Source organism: Phaeoacremonium minimum (genome assembly GCF_000392275.1).
Source record: "Phaeoacremonium minimum UCRPA7 unplaced genomic scaffold PA7_03_scaffold_74, whole genome shotgun sequence".
Lineage (NCBI taxonomy): Eukaryota > Fungi > Ascomycota > Sordariomycetes > Togniniales > Togniniaceae > Phaeoacremonium > Phaeoacremonium minimum.
In genome coordinates, this window is record NW_006920981.1 from 1 (window position 1) to 15354 (window position 15354).

At 52.7% G+C, this 15354-nt stretch overlaps 3 protein-coding genes across 3 annotated transcripts; 1 reads left to right on the top strand and 2 right to left on the bottom strand.

The window, feature by feature from the left end:
- Positions 1-371: 371 nt before the first annotated feature.
- On the top strand, positions 372-1262 carry UCRPA7_1279 (putative acetyl- acetyltransferase protein; the record flags this gene model as incomplete). Its single annotated transcript, XM_007913865.1, has 2 exons — positions 372-641; positions 714-1262. The coding sequence occupies 2 exons, from the start codon at positions 372-374 to the stop codon at positions 1260-1262; spliced, it is 819 nt and encodes a 272-aa protein (XP_007912056.1).
- A 3632-nt stretch (positions 1263-4894) lies between these two features.
- On the bottom strand, positions 4895-6052 carry UCRPA7_1280 (putative thioesterase domain containing protein; the record flags this gene model as incomplete). Its single annotated transcript, XM_007913864.1, has 3 exons — positions 4895-5074; positions 5152-5723; positions 5782-6052. 3 exons carry the CDS (start codon positions 6050-6052, stop codon positions 4895-4897), a joined length of 1023 nt encoding a protein of 340 aa, XP_007912055.1.
- Positions 6053-7506: 1454 nt separating this feature from the next.
- UCRPA7_1281 (putative abc multidrug transporter protein) lies at positions 7507-12426 on the bottom strand (the record flags this gene model as incomplete). The annotated part of the gene is made up of 15 exons (XM_007913863.1): positions 7507-7690; positions 7773-8153; positions 8220-8297; positions 8370-8988; positions 9063-9127; positions 9193-9243; positions 9306-9377; positions 9440-9563; positions 9627-10046; positions 10106-10268; positions 10329-11071; positions 11136-11369; positions 11434-11716; positions 11790-12019; positions 12069-12426. 15 exons carry the CDS (start codon positions 12424-12426, stop codon positions 7507-7509), a joined length of 4005 nt encoding a protein of 1334 aa, XP_007912054.1.
- Between the last annotated feature and the right edge of the window lie 2928 nt (positions 12427-15354).

Here is a 15354-nt window from a genome sequence, read left to right on the forward strand (position 1 = left end):
CCCCCGGCGAATAGCCTTTCTGCCTCTGTCCTCTTGCCGCTTGGCCTGTTGTATTCTCGTGTCTGTCGGACAGGAAAGATACATCCAAGACTAATTGGCGCACGCCTTTCTCACTCTACAGCCTCGGACAGAACCCAGCCAAGCAGTGTGCTGTCGGTGCCGAATTGCCTTTCTCAGTGATCTGCACTAGTGTCAACAAAGTGTGTGCCTCTGGGCTAAAAGCAGTGACAGTGGGCGCCCAGGCCATCCTGAGCGGCCATGCGGCCACCGTTATTGCGGCCGGCACCGAATCCATGACAAACTGTCCGCTGTATTTCCGCAATAATGCGGCAAAGGCCACCAATGGATCGTCCTCAGCACCCAAGAAGCCAATGCCTCCTTCACCACCCGTCAGCGGTGTTGTTCGGGACGGCTTGACGGATCCGTACGGCGCAGAAGAGGTAATGGGGCTGAAGGCTGAGTATACGGCCCGACAGCATGGCCTTTCGCGGCAGGCACAGGACGAGGCAGCACGAGACAGCTTTCAGAAGCTGACAGCTGCTTACGAGGCTGGCTGGATGACCGCGGAGATCGCCTCTTTGAGCATCGAGCGCAGTCCTGGTGTGTTTGAGGCCATTGATCGAGACGAGACCCTCGCAAAGGTAGCCATGTGCCTGCTTACACAGAGACAGACTTACACGCTGGCTGACTGACTGACTGACTGCCTGTCAAAGTTTCCTCTCACGACACTGTCCTCCCTCAAGCCTGCATTTGATACCGAAACAGGTACCGTTACAGCCGGCAACACGGCATCTCTCAGCGACGGCGCTGCTGCTGTTGTGCTTGTTTCTGGTGCCAGGGCATCGGAACTCAACGTCCAGCCAGTGGCGCGCATTGTAGACTGGGCCGATGCTGAGACCGACCCCCAAGACTTCATCACTGCGCCCTCGCTCGCCATTCAGAAGCTCGTTTCGCGCTCCGGAATCCTTGTGTCCGACATCGACGTCTTTGAGATCAACGAGGCATTTGCCGTCTCAACCCTGGCCAATGTGGCTCAACTAGGCATACCGATGGACAAGGTCAATGTGGCGGGAGGATCTCTCGCCATTGGCCACCCCTTGGGCGCAAGCGGGTGTCGGGTACTGGTCTCGCTACTGACCGTGATGGGCAACAGGGGATCAAGGCTAGGATGCGCAACCATCTGCAACGGTGGTGGCGGCGCGACGGCGATCCTTGTGGAGATGGGCGGCCCGGGGGACAAGCGAGGCTTGCAGGGGGCTTGAGGATACTTTCAGGACTTGCTCTGTACTCGTACAGTGGATGAGCTTCAATCGAAATCCATATAAGCACGTAATTACGAGTGTCTTAAGCAGCATGCACATAAGGAACGACGGACTGTCAGGAGGATCCGCAGACAACACGTGGGACAGAGAGTGAAGTCTACCGGGAAGGAGCATCTGAAGTACTCTCACCGGTCCTCTTGGCATTTTGTGGTCGCATACGCGAGGAATCTGTCTACCTGAAAAGAAACAGTGATCTCAACATCCATCCTGTCCCTCAGCTTCGGCCCCCGTCGCAACAGGGCCGATGAACTCGGTCCATGGACTGGGTACCGAATCCTTCAGAGTCGAGAGACTGGCAGCCAACTCTGGCCTGCCTACTTAAGCTGATGACGAGCAGAATAATGGTCAGTGTGTCTGGCGCGCACCACGCCATTCGCTGCGACAAGTCATGGCGTAATTAACGCGCGCATGCAGGGCGACTCCTTCGCCTAGCGCGCGCCACCACCTGGACGGCAATCGTGCAGGGCCTATCCCTCTCGCTGAATCCCACCGAAACATTCTTCATTTCGACCAGGACCAATTCGGCTGGGGAAAACTGGATCGATAACTCCCCGTGTCTTACGGCTCCTCTCAGGCTAATAAGCAACTTACACCCTGGGCTGGGTGCATGTATCCCTCCTGGACGGGGCCCTTTTAGCCACCACCCCAGGGTAGCATTGGGCGCGGCTGACTGGCCTGGTCTCTTCTATTGGTGGTATGCCTCCAACCACGGGTACTGAGCTGACGCGAGAGGGTGAAGAAAGCGGGAGCATAGGCGGCAGGGGTGGCGTGAGCCTAGAGAAGGCCACAATGCAAAGCCCGACAAAAGCCAGCAAGAAACTTTCCGGTCCCGCTGTCGGCAGGATTTAGCCCCAGCCTAGTGGAGTCTTAGTACGAATAACCATGTCTGTCCTGCAGGGACGTTGTTGGTTCCCGTGTGGCTGATGTGCAGCGAAGCGTTCTCCCGTGTTCCGCGACAAACATCCCGGTAATCCCCCATCTCTTCTTTCCCCTCCCCCTCTCTCCTCGGCCTTGATCCACAAGTCGGCGTGCCTGGTGGCATTGGGTGGCTTGTCTAGGTCTTGTCATTGGCTGTAGAGCCTAGAGTTTCTGTGCCCCTCGTCAGCCCATCCATGGCATTATAATATACGCACAGAGTGGTCATTTATCACTCCGACTGTTGAGAGGATTCCGTGCTTGCGTGAATCCTGTTCCCTAAGCTGGCTGCGCCAAAGAGCTCAAAAACGGTGATTCGGGTGTAATTGCAAGTGTCCTCCCTCCTATCTAGCTAGCTACCTAGGTAGCCCCTGAAAGGCTGTATCAGAATAATCATATACACGACTGCTCTCAGCGATCACGTGTTCCCCTTCCACGTGATCATCATCCTGTCTACCTAGGTAGATAGCTACCCTACAATCCAACACCGACTTTGCTTACCGTCAGGTCAGACGGCGTGTTGTCGCATAGGTAATGAGAAACCAGGGTTGTCAGAATCCTGAAGAGTCGAGGAGCGGCCCCCAGCGAGTCTCTGTTGCCACTTGTAAGGAACCAGTCATTGAGACTTTGGTCAACTGGCATGACTCCATATTACTTACTTGTAATCTGCACTTTGCTGCAGGTTCCAGTCCAGCCTCATATTCGCACAGCCCATTCCGCAGCCGTGTCTGCCTTGATCCCCCCTCACATTGTGTACCGTCGTATTGCTCGCTCTCGTAGACCCATTCGAGAGTCTCGGTCCACCTGTGCTTCCCAGTCTGTCTAGTTCATCTCTTGGGCTGCATCTCTGACTAAGAAAGAATCGGCAACTCGCCTGGCAGTCCCTACATATTTCCCCGTGCACGTCGCGCGGGTCCGGTCTGGCGTGAGGCCTTGCACTTGGACGGGTCTACATTGCAGCTACCTAAACAGCGACACCACCAGTTCCTTCTCCTTTCAAGCGAGCCTTTCCGATGCTGGGACCCTGTCCCGCGCTCGCTTGAGACGAGCGTGTTATATTCCATGCAGGTCGACTTCTTGTCGGACGGCCGCCACAACATTATCAGTCATCTAGGTCAGCCGTAACGAGGAGAGTCACGAGGGCACTCCTTCCTAGCAGGAAAAATCAAGGTCTCTTTCTATCTGATGAAGAGGGCGCCCTTACGCCCACCCGCGAATCTCTACGTGACACTTCCATATTCGTCTCCTCCGCAAAAAGCAGCAGCACATGGCAAACAAACGCAAAGTTGCATCCTTTTTCCTCCTCGTCGACGACGTCTCCACGACATGTTTGTGGAGGAGGACCCTCGGACGAGGAACAATCGCATCGCGAAAAGAAGATCTCGTAAGCCTTCCTTGTTCTGATCCGTCCCACGTCTGTACACCCTTCTTACATCCTTCACGGCCTGAATCGTCAGCCATCGACAGCAGATGGCGCAAGACTCGCGAATGCTATATGCAACAGTCGAGAGCACCCATTCTCCTCAAACACCTCCAACAGCACCGCGAGTAGGCTGCAACATCACACAACAGCTACGGGCGCAATCACAACCCCCAGCGAGAGCTCTCCAGAACATGCAGACGCTGTACCACCAACATCACAACCACAACAGCGGAACAGCAGCGACAACACACCTACCCTCGTGGATAGTAACGAGCACGAGACTGTCGCAACCATGGGCGGCGTCGTGAACAATCTGCAGCCGTTGCTGGGTCCCTCTAATACCAACCACATCCCACACCACACGTCGAGTTCTCCAGAGGGCAACACAGCGTCGACATATACCGACGCCACCTATCTCTCCAACTTTTTTGAGCCCGCTGTCAGTGCCTCTCTCGTGTGCATTGCGTGATGAATCGCCGGTTCCGATCGCTGACTAGCCATCTTCACTCGTACAGGGTCCCGACAACCAGTTCACAACGTCTGCCCTCCCAACCCAACAACACCTATCAAACCACTCTTCATCCGACGCCAGTGCAGAGAGCGTCGCGCATGCTCCAGCCACCTTATGGGTTGAGTCACCTCTCCAGGTAGCCTGCACCCACGGATCCCTCGCGGCCGTGCAGGTTCTGCTTGAGCACGGCGCCAAACCATCAGCCGTCGGCGACTCCATGCACATCGCCGCCGAGCGCGGCCACATTGCGATTCTGCAGCTCCTCGCACAGCACGGCGCCTCCGTCTTCTGGACGGACTTGGACGGCGACACGCCGGTGCACAGAGCCGCCAGGGCTGGCCAGGAGGAGGCGGTTAGGGTTTTGGCAGACATGGGTGCGAATCTCAGTGCAAGGAATTACGCGGGCTGGACCGCTCTGCATCATGCCGCGAAAGTGGATAATGCGAGCATGCTGGAGCTGCTGATCTCGCTAGGGGTTCCTGCGACATGACTGGCCACGATCCCCGGATCTGCGCTCGCACATAAAAGTGGCCACATAACGTTATTTTGTGCGTTTCCGCTTAACTACATGCAGAATGGCCTGTGCAGATGCAGATACTCGCTTTTGGTTTATCTCGTCTACTTGTAAAAAAAAACAAAAACTATTTTCCAGCGATGCACTTGCACAAAAGACAGGAAAACAACCAGTGACTGATCCTCCGTGAACAAGACTTGGGACGATGCCTATATCCAGAAGGCCGGAACTTCCTGAACAACTGCAGTCAGTTTCTTCTCCATCATTATGTTTTTCTTCTCTGCAACCCCAGTCTTCGCAGGATTAAGCATGACACCCTTGCTCCTGCTGCTCCACGCCTCGTCTAGGATGGAACACCACCCGTTGATGGCCTGCGACACTGCAATCAACTAGGATGTGTTAGCGAGTAAGTCCAGAATCCTGGGACCAGAGCCACCAGGGTTAGCAGTAAAGGGCGGTGACTCACTCTGTCACCTCCCTCAAAGAGATCGTAATGGTGGCCTGACGTATCTTGCACAGCTCGGATGAAGCCAACAGGGTGATCCTCCCAGCCTAGCATGCGCTGGTCCCTGGAAAGGTCCACGCGAGCTCGGCTCTCTGCGTCGGGCTTCACAAGGTCCGTGGCCCGCACCAGAAGAGCCGGCGGCAACAGACACCTTTCTTGCTGTAGTCGCAGACTAAGGGCAAGCTCCTTATCCGTCTTCAACGCAGCGAGACGAGAACGCTCCCCTTTGCCAAAGAAATACTTACTGCTCTCGGCGACAGAATAATCTGTAGGCAAGTCTGATGGGCCAGGGAACTCCCAGTCGTAGACAAGATCCTCGGCCAACTCGAAGCGGCGCTTCACGCCCTGCTGAACGCGAGGTGATGCCTTTGAGAGATCAAGATCGAAAGGGTCAAGCTCGGAGCGAAGAGCCTTCCAACCTTGAGTGTTGGGCGTGTCAATGAGGATAAGGCCACGGACATCCGTGGTCGTGCTCAGGGACCTGCGTATAACGCGAGCCATCTCAATGGAAATCATGCCGCCGAGTGACCATCCTACAAGAACGATTTGTCAGTTGATAGAACTTTGCAAGATGCTACGGGGCTTGCTTACCGCCGATGACAATGGGTCCTTTGCCAACAGTCGCCTGGATGGCAGAGACATACTCTCTTGCCATCTCGGGGATGCCTCCATGCCAGCGCTCCTCAGTGCCAAACAGTGGATCGGCAATGCCGTAAACATCCCGCTTGAGATCGTCAAGTAGATGGTAGTTGAACAACAGACCAGAACTATCATGGATGAGGAACAATGGCGGCGGCGCAGGAGCACGACCGAGTCGGGGCCGCCATTGAATCTGCTGGACGGTAACTTTTGGGACAGCCATGGAGGGCGAGTCTTCAAGACAAGCGAGGCAGACGAGACTTTGCCAAGAGAAGAGAAAAGATCTCACAGGGAGTGATTATTGAGGCTACCAGTTCGATGAGTTCAGTCTGGCTCTTTACCCCAAAGTAAAGGGGGCGTCCTGGAGTCCCCGAAAAAAAAAGTGCAGACTGGTCAATAGGCGAGCGGTATACAATCACTTCTGCCTAAGACTAAAATAGGATACTCAACAAATCTCACAACTACATGAGCCATTGACGTAACAAGAAGCCATGGCGCCAGGTACTTCCGACGCCACCAGCAAAGTAGAAGCATCTTGGAACACAGCGGAATAGGGCAAGGCCGCTGACCGCGCATGAGTCCTTAGAATGCGTTCATGTCGCTGCCGCGATGGTGGTGAGGTGAAGTAAGTCGAGAGGAGGTGAGGTGGGTTTAGTTGAGGCGCAGTAGGGGCGTGAGAACAAGGAACAGCCCACCATAAGCGGGAGGTTGGAAGCCGAGCCAGGTACCGTTGTGTCAGATCATGCCAGGTCAGTCGGGGATTTCCTGGTGCGAAAGGAATCCTCCTCGAATCCTCCACTGATGACCTGAGGTTTCCGAGACCACTCCATACAAGGGCTGAGTGGACTTTCACGCGCGCAAAAGGCGAAATGCCGAGCCAGACCGAAGCCAGCCAGCCGCTCAGGTGGAGCTTTTGCCAGATTCATTTCCATTTTCGGGACGTACGTGTATGTATCCCAAGTGCCTTGGCCCGTTGTGTATCTATTTGCCTCTATGTATGCTTTCCAAATCGGGAAGATACGTGCATGCACACCAAGTCCTCAACGACTTGGCGTCTGTTCGTCAACATCTGCAGGCGACAAAGACAAAATTCACCAACGCTAAATTGCCAGCATATGCAGCAACGGCCTTAGGAAAGACACTTGCCATAGATGCGGCTCTAAGTACACAGCACCTAGAACACGACAGTACATACATGACCTGGCATATCACACATGAGAGACCCATAGGACACCTTGCCCATCACATCCTTCGAGAGCCTCCAGACAAGGGTCCTCGTGTCGGCGGGCAATTCTGAGACTTGTCGGTCCACCTGTTCAGGCAAACCCAGGACTTGCGCGCGGCGAGCCCGTGTGATAGCATTCCGTCGCATGTTGACCAAACAAAGACACCAATCCCCAAAAGCAAAGGCCTAGACTATTGATGAGAGTGGAGATCGAATCGTGCCATTGAGGCCCTGGGATAAGCGAAGCCCGACATTGCGCTTATTACCGTCACGAAATTGAGACGCGCGCATACCTTATGCGATTGAGCGGAGACAGGAGAGTCTCGAAGCTGTTAGCGATGCGACCTTCCGGCCGAAATCCTAGTCGGGAGTTGGAAGGAAGATGTGGAGGACACTATCGATCTGATGTCCCCAACGGTAACAGTGGGCTCTGTGTGCTGATGCCCAATCCCTCACTCGTCGCTCTCAAGCACGGCGCTCACGCTGTCGTATGCGACCTTGGAGCCTTCGCGCAGGACCAACACCTTGTCGTATGCCCTAATAGTCTCAAGACGGTGGGCAACGTTGATGACCGTACAATCTCGGAACTCGGTGTGCATAAGATCCTTGATGCGATCAGCCGTGGCATCATCGACCCTGCCAATAATCATGTTAGCCTTCATTCTCTCCATGTTCAATGACTAAGGTAGCTCCTGGTGCTGGGCAGAGTATTCCTTACGTTGACGCCGGCTCGTCCAGAAGGACAATCTTCTTGGGTCTAAGCATGGCTCTTGCGAGGACGAAGAGCTGCTTCTGACCAGGCGACAGCGGCAAAAGCTGCATCGGGGTCATTTCAAGACCTCCAGACGCTTGAATGATCTCCCAGAGACCGACTTTGGTCAGTGTCTCAATCATCGCTTCGTCGGTCGCCTCGCCCGAAGGATCGAGGTTGGTCTTGACTTTGTCCATGATGAACACCGGGTCTTGCGACACGTACGCAATCCCCGATCGGACGCGCTGTCGCGACAGTGTTCGAATGTCCACGCCATCGATGAGGATGGACGATCCATGATCAGGGTCGACCATGCGGAGCAAACACATAAGAAGCGTACTCTTGCCACTGCATTTATGAAGACATGCGGTTAGCTTCGATCCTGCGAAGCATGAGCTATTGTTTGTAACTTACCTGCCTGTCCGTCCGCACACTGCGATCTTCTCTTGTGGAAGAATGTCCAGACTCACTCCTCGAAGCGCCGGTCGTCCGCTAAACGATCGATCTTGTATCAGTTTCAAGCTAGAACATATGAAGGGCCGTATCACAGGTCCTGGAACTCACCCATATGATACTGTCAGATTCTTGACCTGGATGCCACCTTTCGCAGGCCACCCTGGGGGGCATTCAGCGGTCCCTTGGCCCTCATTCTCATTCTCGGTCACGGTTGAGAAACCACGGATGCGAGCAATGGCTCCAAGTGCAATTTCCATCGACGTCCAATGCATGATGACGGTTTTCAGCTGGCCGTTAAAGGTCATGATGTTCACCAGACCGACAGCGATGTAGCCGCCGCCAATGCTGCTACGCATCTGGATCAGGACAATCGCCAGAATAATAGATAACATCGCAACGACGAGGTCAATAGTCACAGTGAGCCAACGCTGCAGGCACTGGAAGAGGTAGTAAGCCCGCTGGGACGTATCCAGGAAACTCCACTGGTTGCGCTCGTAGTATTCCTCCCAACCGAAGGCTTGGATTGTGCTGAGACCGCTGATGCACTCGAGGAAACGCGAATATAGAGGGCCCTTGGTCTCCAGCTCCAGGAAACGAAGCTGGCGCGATGTGCGCAGATAGAATTTCTGGATGAAGAACAAAATCGCAATGACAACCGGGAAGGCGATCGCCACATATCTTCCGGCGACCGCAACAATCGTAGCGCTAGCGATGCAAATCGTCACAGCTGTGTTTGGAAAGTGTAAGCATTAAGCCATCTAGAGCCATCCGACACTGGTCTGTCGGATATCTGTAACTTACAAGCGAAGGTGTTCATGGTGGCCAGAGGAAGCTCCATGTCGATCATCTGAAGATCCTGACTGAATCTGTAAGATTATTAGCATGTGTAGTCTTTAGAGATCGTTCGTGGCCACGGGAACCTTTCACGTACCTGCTGGTGATCTCGCCAGGCTCCATCGATGACAACGCAGCCAAGGGAGCGCTGCAACGCTAGTCAGCTTCCATAGCTCTATCGGTTACAAGCTCTCAGCAAAGAAGACTCACTTTGCCACTGTGGTAGCCAGGACTTGATGGAAGAAAGACCCAGTCTGTGGAATAATGTTGACGAAGAAGCCCCTGCGCAGAAGTCACAGTCAGAATGCCTATTATCATCAATTTCTCGGACAGGCGGATCTTACCAGGAGGCGATAACAATGCAAGCAATGGCACCAACACCAAGAGCAGCATAGACACCGAGATACAGCCCCAGCTGGCTGTCAGGATGCTTCTCGTTATGCTCGGCCCACATCTTGAGCCACACACCTAGTAGAGGACGGATGTTAGCGAGAGATGGAAGAAGGGTTCTTTGCGCAGGGCTGAACGTACTTGGGAACGCCTGACAGAAGGTGAACAGGATGATAGAGATGATGAAAGTCATCAACGAAGCCCATGTGATTGGCTTGATGTAGTACTTGTAAGCGCCACGCCCTCCATACTGTCTCGCGTTGTCGCGATCGATCTCTTGTACACCCTTGCTGCTTTCGTCGTCGTCTTGGTCTCTCTCTTTCGAGGAGGACCCTGTGTCTTCCGCAATCACAGCGTCTGTCATTACCTCAACCTTCTCAGCGGCCGGTGCCTCGGCGACTGGTGCTTCTGACTCGATAGCATCTCTCAAAGCTTTCGGGAGCCTGAGCACGGGTTTAGGTGGCTCGGCAACCGCTGCCGCTTCTGATGGCACAGCGGCGGCTGGGGTCGCCTCGGCATCGCCAGTGTTCATGACCTCGTCTGCGAGGGCCTGGTGTTCTCCTATTGAAGTCGTTAGAGTCGACTGGGCGAGCAAATAAAGGGACTCAATTTTTGCATACTTGTAGACGACACCAGAATCACCGTTGTGTTGAGCTTTCGGATCAATCCAGTTGCGCCAAACACCTGTTCAAGCAGAGCGGCTTTTGTCTCAACATCCAAACCGGATAAGCTGTCATCAAGAAGCATCAAGTTGGCTTTCGAATAAATGCAGCGAGCAAGAGCCTGTGTGTTGTCTCGTTAACTACTGATGGCATGCCGGAAATCGAGGGTTTGTTCACTTACGACGCGCTGTTTCTGTCCACCACTCAAGGCAGCACCATTGCTCCCAATTGGATGGTCATCACCCTCATCCCATCCTCGGAAATCTTCCTCTAGTTGGCATGCTTTTGTGACCGAGCGATACCATTCCATATCGACGGGAGAGCCAGCCATGATGACTTCACGCGCTGTACCGGCCGGGAGCCATGGCGTCTGTGCGCAGTAACCTTTCGCGCCTTGGATGCAGTGCACAATTCCCCTAGCCTCGGGAACTTCGTTGACTAGTGCCTTCAGAATTGTAGACTTGCCTGATCCAGTGGCGCCCAATATCATCGCGAACGATCCCTTCTTGACCACCATATTCACGTTCTCAATCCCGGATAGAGCCCCAGGCACCCACGAGAAGTACCCATTCTCAATAATGACTGCTGTGTCACTAGTTTCAGAGGCTGGAAGCGAGCGCATCGGCAGGTCATTGTTGGAGCTGGAGTTGGTCGGGGGTGACTTTTCGTCAAGGCTAGCCGAGGGGGCAGCAGGCGCTTCTTCCTCGCGCTCGCAATACCGTTGGATTCGATTGAAAGAATTATATGACACGATGAGGGTAGGTACCATGCTGATAATCATCGTCAATGGTGAGGCGATGACAGTCAACAGAGCCAGGGAAGAGAAAGCGCGGCTGATGGTCAGCGATGAGCTTGGATCGGACCTAGACACAAGCGCGAATAGCAAAAAGGTAAAGACGGGTGTGAGAACAGGAGAGACGTAGGCTGGGACCATTAGCGGACGTCATTGATTCAGAGAAGGCCGTTGGCGGCGAAAGCAAGAACGTACCCAGCAGCATGTTCACGATGAGCAGCTTTCGGAATGTCTTGGAGATGTGCAATTCACTTTCACGAATCCCTTGAAGTAAGGTAAGACTCTTGTCAAGCAATCCGGCCAACTTCAAGCCTGTGACGGAGTTCAAGGTGACGCCAGTCATGGCAATTCGCTCCGTGATCTTGCCGACCCAAGCCGTTTGAGCAGAGTTGATGCGCTTGGTGAGCCAGAACGTGGCGCCGGCGGCAACTGAAGAGAAAGATTGGTGAGCTCAAGGTTGACCAGAGACTCGAATGTTTGGAAATAAACGTACGAATGGCAATCACGACTGGAATCAAGCAGGCAACTCCGAGTTGTCTCTCAACTAGCCAGATACCGACAGCAATCTCCACGGGACTTGACCACAGCTCATGGATGTAGAAAGCACCAGCTGTAATCAGCTCAATATCCGCGTTCATGTGTGTCAGTGCAGCTCCAGCCTTCGCCTGGTCTTTAGGATCAAGGTTCATGCTGCGAGCATAGACGAGGCTGACCAGACCGCCGCGGGTCATTGTCACCACGCGCACCATCTTGTACTGGTATTGGCAAGACGCGATCTACATTTGCAAAGGGGCACATTAGCAAGAGCACACAACACAACAATCGACGGATTGGGTGAATGTTACGTACGGCAAGTCCAAGGTAGACAAGGATGAAAGCTCCGATCAACCCATATCCCCATTGGTCGGTTTCCTTCACAACAGGCAATGCAGATAGGCCGACAGTATCTGCGAGAAGGAAAGGCTGGGCAAATGTGAGGCCCATCGTAATGAGTCTTGCCGGGAAAGCAGCGAAGATTGGCCACTTGAGCTTCCAGAAAGTCTCGAAGAGCAGCGTCGTGGACTTGCGCTTCTTACCCGCTTCGAAATGTGTCAGCCTTCCTGTGTGAGCAGAGCGCATGTGACATACCTTTCTCGAGCGCGAAGCCGCGGAACTTGGCAGCCAGTGCCTCTGAATCCATGACGCTGTCAAGGCGGAACAGGTCGCGCACCATAATCACCCTCTTGTACCCAATTAGGAGCAGCTTGCGCAGCCACGTAAAGGTAGACCGGGCGAAAAGATTACCAGTAGACTCGGGAGAGACCTTCTTCTCATCCACTGCAATGAAGCCCGATTTCGTGACGGACTCTGCGGCGAGTCCGGCGGTTTGAAGGGCCACAGAGAAGGCGAAGGCGATGGACGTTTTGTCGCCTGCAGAGATGAGGGCCAAGGTACGCATCCGAGCCGAGTCTGTCAGCAACAACACAAGCAGGTATACACTGATCATGGTTGATGGTCGTAGAGTGTAGATGTGTTCAAAGTATGCCAGAATGATCAAGGCTGCTGACGCGACCAGACGCAGCGTCGCCGTGGCCACGGATGCCGAAGTACGACGGTCATATGGGAGGGCGATGAAGACCAGGAAGATGAGGTTGATGACCAATAACAGCGAGAAGATGATCTATTCGTTGGTTAGCAACGCCATGAGATGCAGAAAGGGATTCAGGGGCAGAGAAGTCTCGTACAAGCTTGGAAGTCAACAGCCAATTGGCCCTGGTAGCTTTTGATCGGCGACTCAGTAAATAGAGACGCCATGCTGAGCCTATGAGGAAGAGGCTGGACACAGGCATGGACAGGATAGTTTCCTCGAAGAACAAGGTGAAGTCAAATCCACCACGACAACCCTCCCCAGCCCAGGGGCCGAAGTCTGCGTCGGCAGACGCTGGGCATGAGGATGTTGCATTTTGGGACATCGTGAACCAAGATGCCCAATCGTCATGAGGTGTCTGTACTGTGTCCCTTTGGGCGATGGAAAAAGAGAGGATATTGATGAAAGGGCGCTCAAGGACAGCAAGCAGAAATGACTGCAATCACCGCCAACGCGTTGTGATGCCTCTTTGGTGTCGTGTGAGAGAGGAAACCCTGTGTTAGTCCATGGAAAACGAGCCCAAGGGCACAAGGGGTGACAATACACCACGGCTGCCTTCAGGGACCTCCAATAGTGGCCAGTGTCTTCTCCACGCTCGCTCAATACCTAAGGTACTAACTGCACCGTCAATTATGGGCTCTCGGCGCCTCTGGTAGTCGACGATGAACCGACTTGTGATGGCCGCGAGAGCTGAGGCCAAGTGCCTGCACTGTCCTGGCCGCGCTACAGGCCACTGCGAAAGGATTCACCAAGGTGCAGCGCGAAGGCATGCTACAACAGCGCTGTAGGCACAGTGCAAGGAACAAACAATTGGCAAAGGACTAATAGCGGGAGCTGACCCGGCGCGAGATCCTCATCCCTGCTTAGCGCCTGACCATGCATATCTCGAGGCACGCCCAATTCCCAATTGGGATATTAGGCGAACACCTCTATCGCGCCACCCCAGACGTGCAGATAAAAGTGAGATTCACGCCCTGGGCTGCCTGAACATACACCTGGGTGAGATTCGCTAATCTATTGTGAGAGCGAGGGTTTGGGGATGGGGTGTTTGATGTCTGGTCAACATCAGCCTACGAGGACTCACCAACCATGGTTCCAATGTATGGCATGTTGTGTCTATTCTCGTTCTCGTACCTAAGCGAAAGGAACGAGTCTGACCCTGCTTCTCATCGCAGTCAGCCCAGTCATCGAGCCAGACACGCCACGTTGCCCCAACCGCTTCGTGAAGGAATGAACGACTTCCTGCTGACCTTGCTCAGAGCACCTAGGCGACTTGCAAACTCATGTTCGGAGGGTTTCTCCCGGATCAACAACAGCAGTTTCCCTGGAACGAAACGGGTTGTAAATCGTGAGACCCGCTGAGTGGTTAGCGGGTTTCGTCAAGAGGCCTGATGAGGGTACGCATATAAATGAAGTGATCGGAGTATCACCTGCCTACATTTTCTGTGCTCGCAACAATTTGCACCGGCTACAGGAAAGGTGCACCGTGGCCCGAAGAGCAACTGAGAGACAGGTAAGTGAAACCCACAGAGTCTTTACATAGTTAGGGGACATCTACCCTTCTCATGCCGCATTCACTCACGTTAGATCTGGAGTCACTTGTAGCGCTCTACACGTCTATTCAGATGGCTAACGTGCACAAAACACCGCTATCCTATTTCAAGGAGTTTAGATTCCTTGCCCTTGGAGGGCACGTAGGCCTTAATGCGAAGGTGGTTTCAATAGTAATACGGCATGATATGTCTTATCGGTACTAGTTAACCTTCTATTAACTAAGATAGTCTTTCGTAGATTTCCTCAGGGCTAGGGACCTTCTGAGTTGCGTAGATAGCTTTAGATTTACTGTAGAAGTGCCTGGATAGTTGTCGTGGCTCGCAACTTCACTGTAGTGTAGGGTCAGCGGGGTGTATTAGATCGGTAGAGATTAACTCCATGGTTGTCTTATGATATGTTCAAGCTTACGCTTGTGTAAGGTAGCTAGGTAAAGATGAAGAAGGTTCCCTCGGCGCAGTCGGGGGTGCCTTCCAGATAATCATCTCTTAACAAGAACTCGGGGGCATACGGATATTCCCGTCACATTGTATAACTTACCGTATATAAAAAATGCCTAAGCTTATCCAAGACAGTATTTTTTATTGTATACTAGATTAAAGCTAACAGTCTTCCTTTAAAATCTATGGGTTAGAGATTTGGGATTGGGTTTGCTAAGCTAATCTGCTAGTTTATAGTATACAGTAATAAAAAGTAGTCATAGAAAAGAGAAGTAGAATAGAATAGATAGGAAAGATAAAGAAAAGAAGAGATAAGAGACGTAAAGAGAAATAAGAAATATAGGAAATATAGGAAATATAGAAGATATAGAGATTATAGGAAGTATAGGAGATATAAAGTAAGTGAGAGAAGGAAGAAGGAGGGAAGGTGGCCTTATATAGGTAAAAGGCCACCTACCTCTTCACCTGTCTCTGTAGGTATAGGCTATGTAACGTAACCGACCCAAGTAGCAAAGCAGTCCTTGGTAGCTTAACAATATGAGCCAACCAAGGTACTACTATTATTATACTACTTTATATAATATAAACCTTAATCTAATTAATAATATATAACCTTATAATAATTAGATCTCTTTTAGCTAAAAGAGAGTACCTTTAAGAGAAAATCAATATCCTAGAAGAGGCCCTAAAAGCCCTACACACCCTCTTAAAATAGTAGGCCCTTCTATTACTTAGAAGGTTAGTTTAGTATAACGATCCTTTCTATCAGCACGCCGATAGATAACTAAGGGTCCTT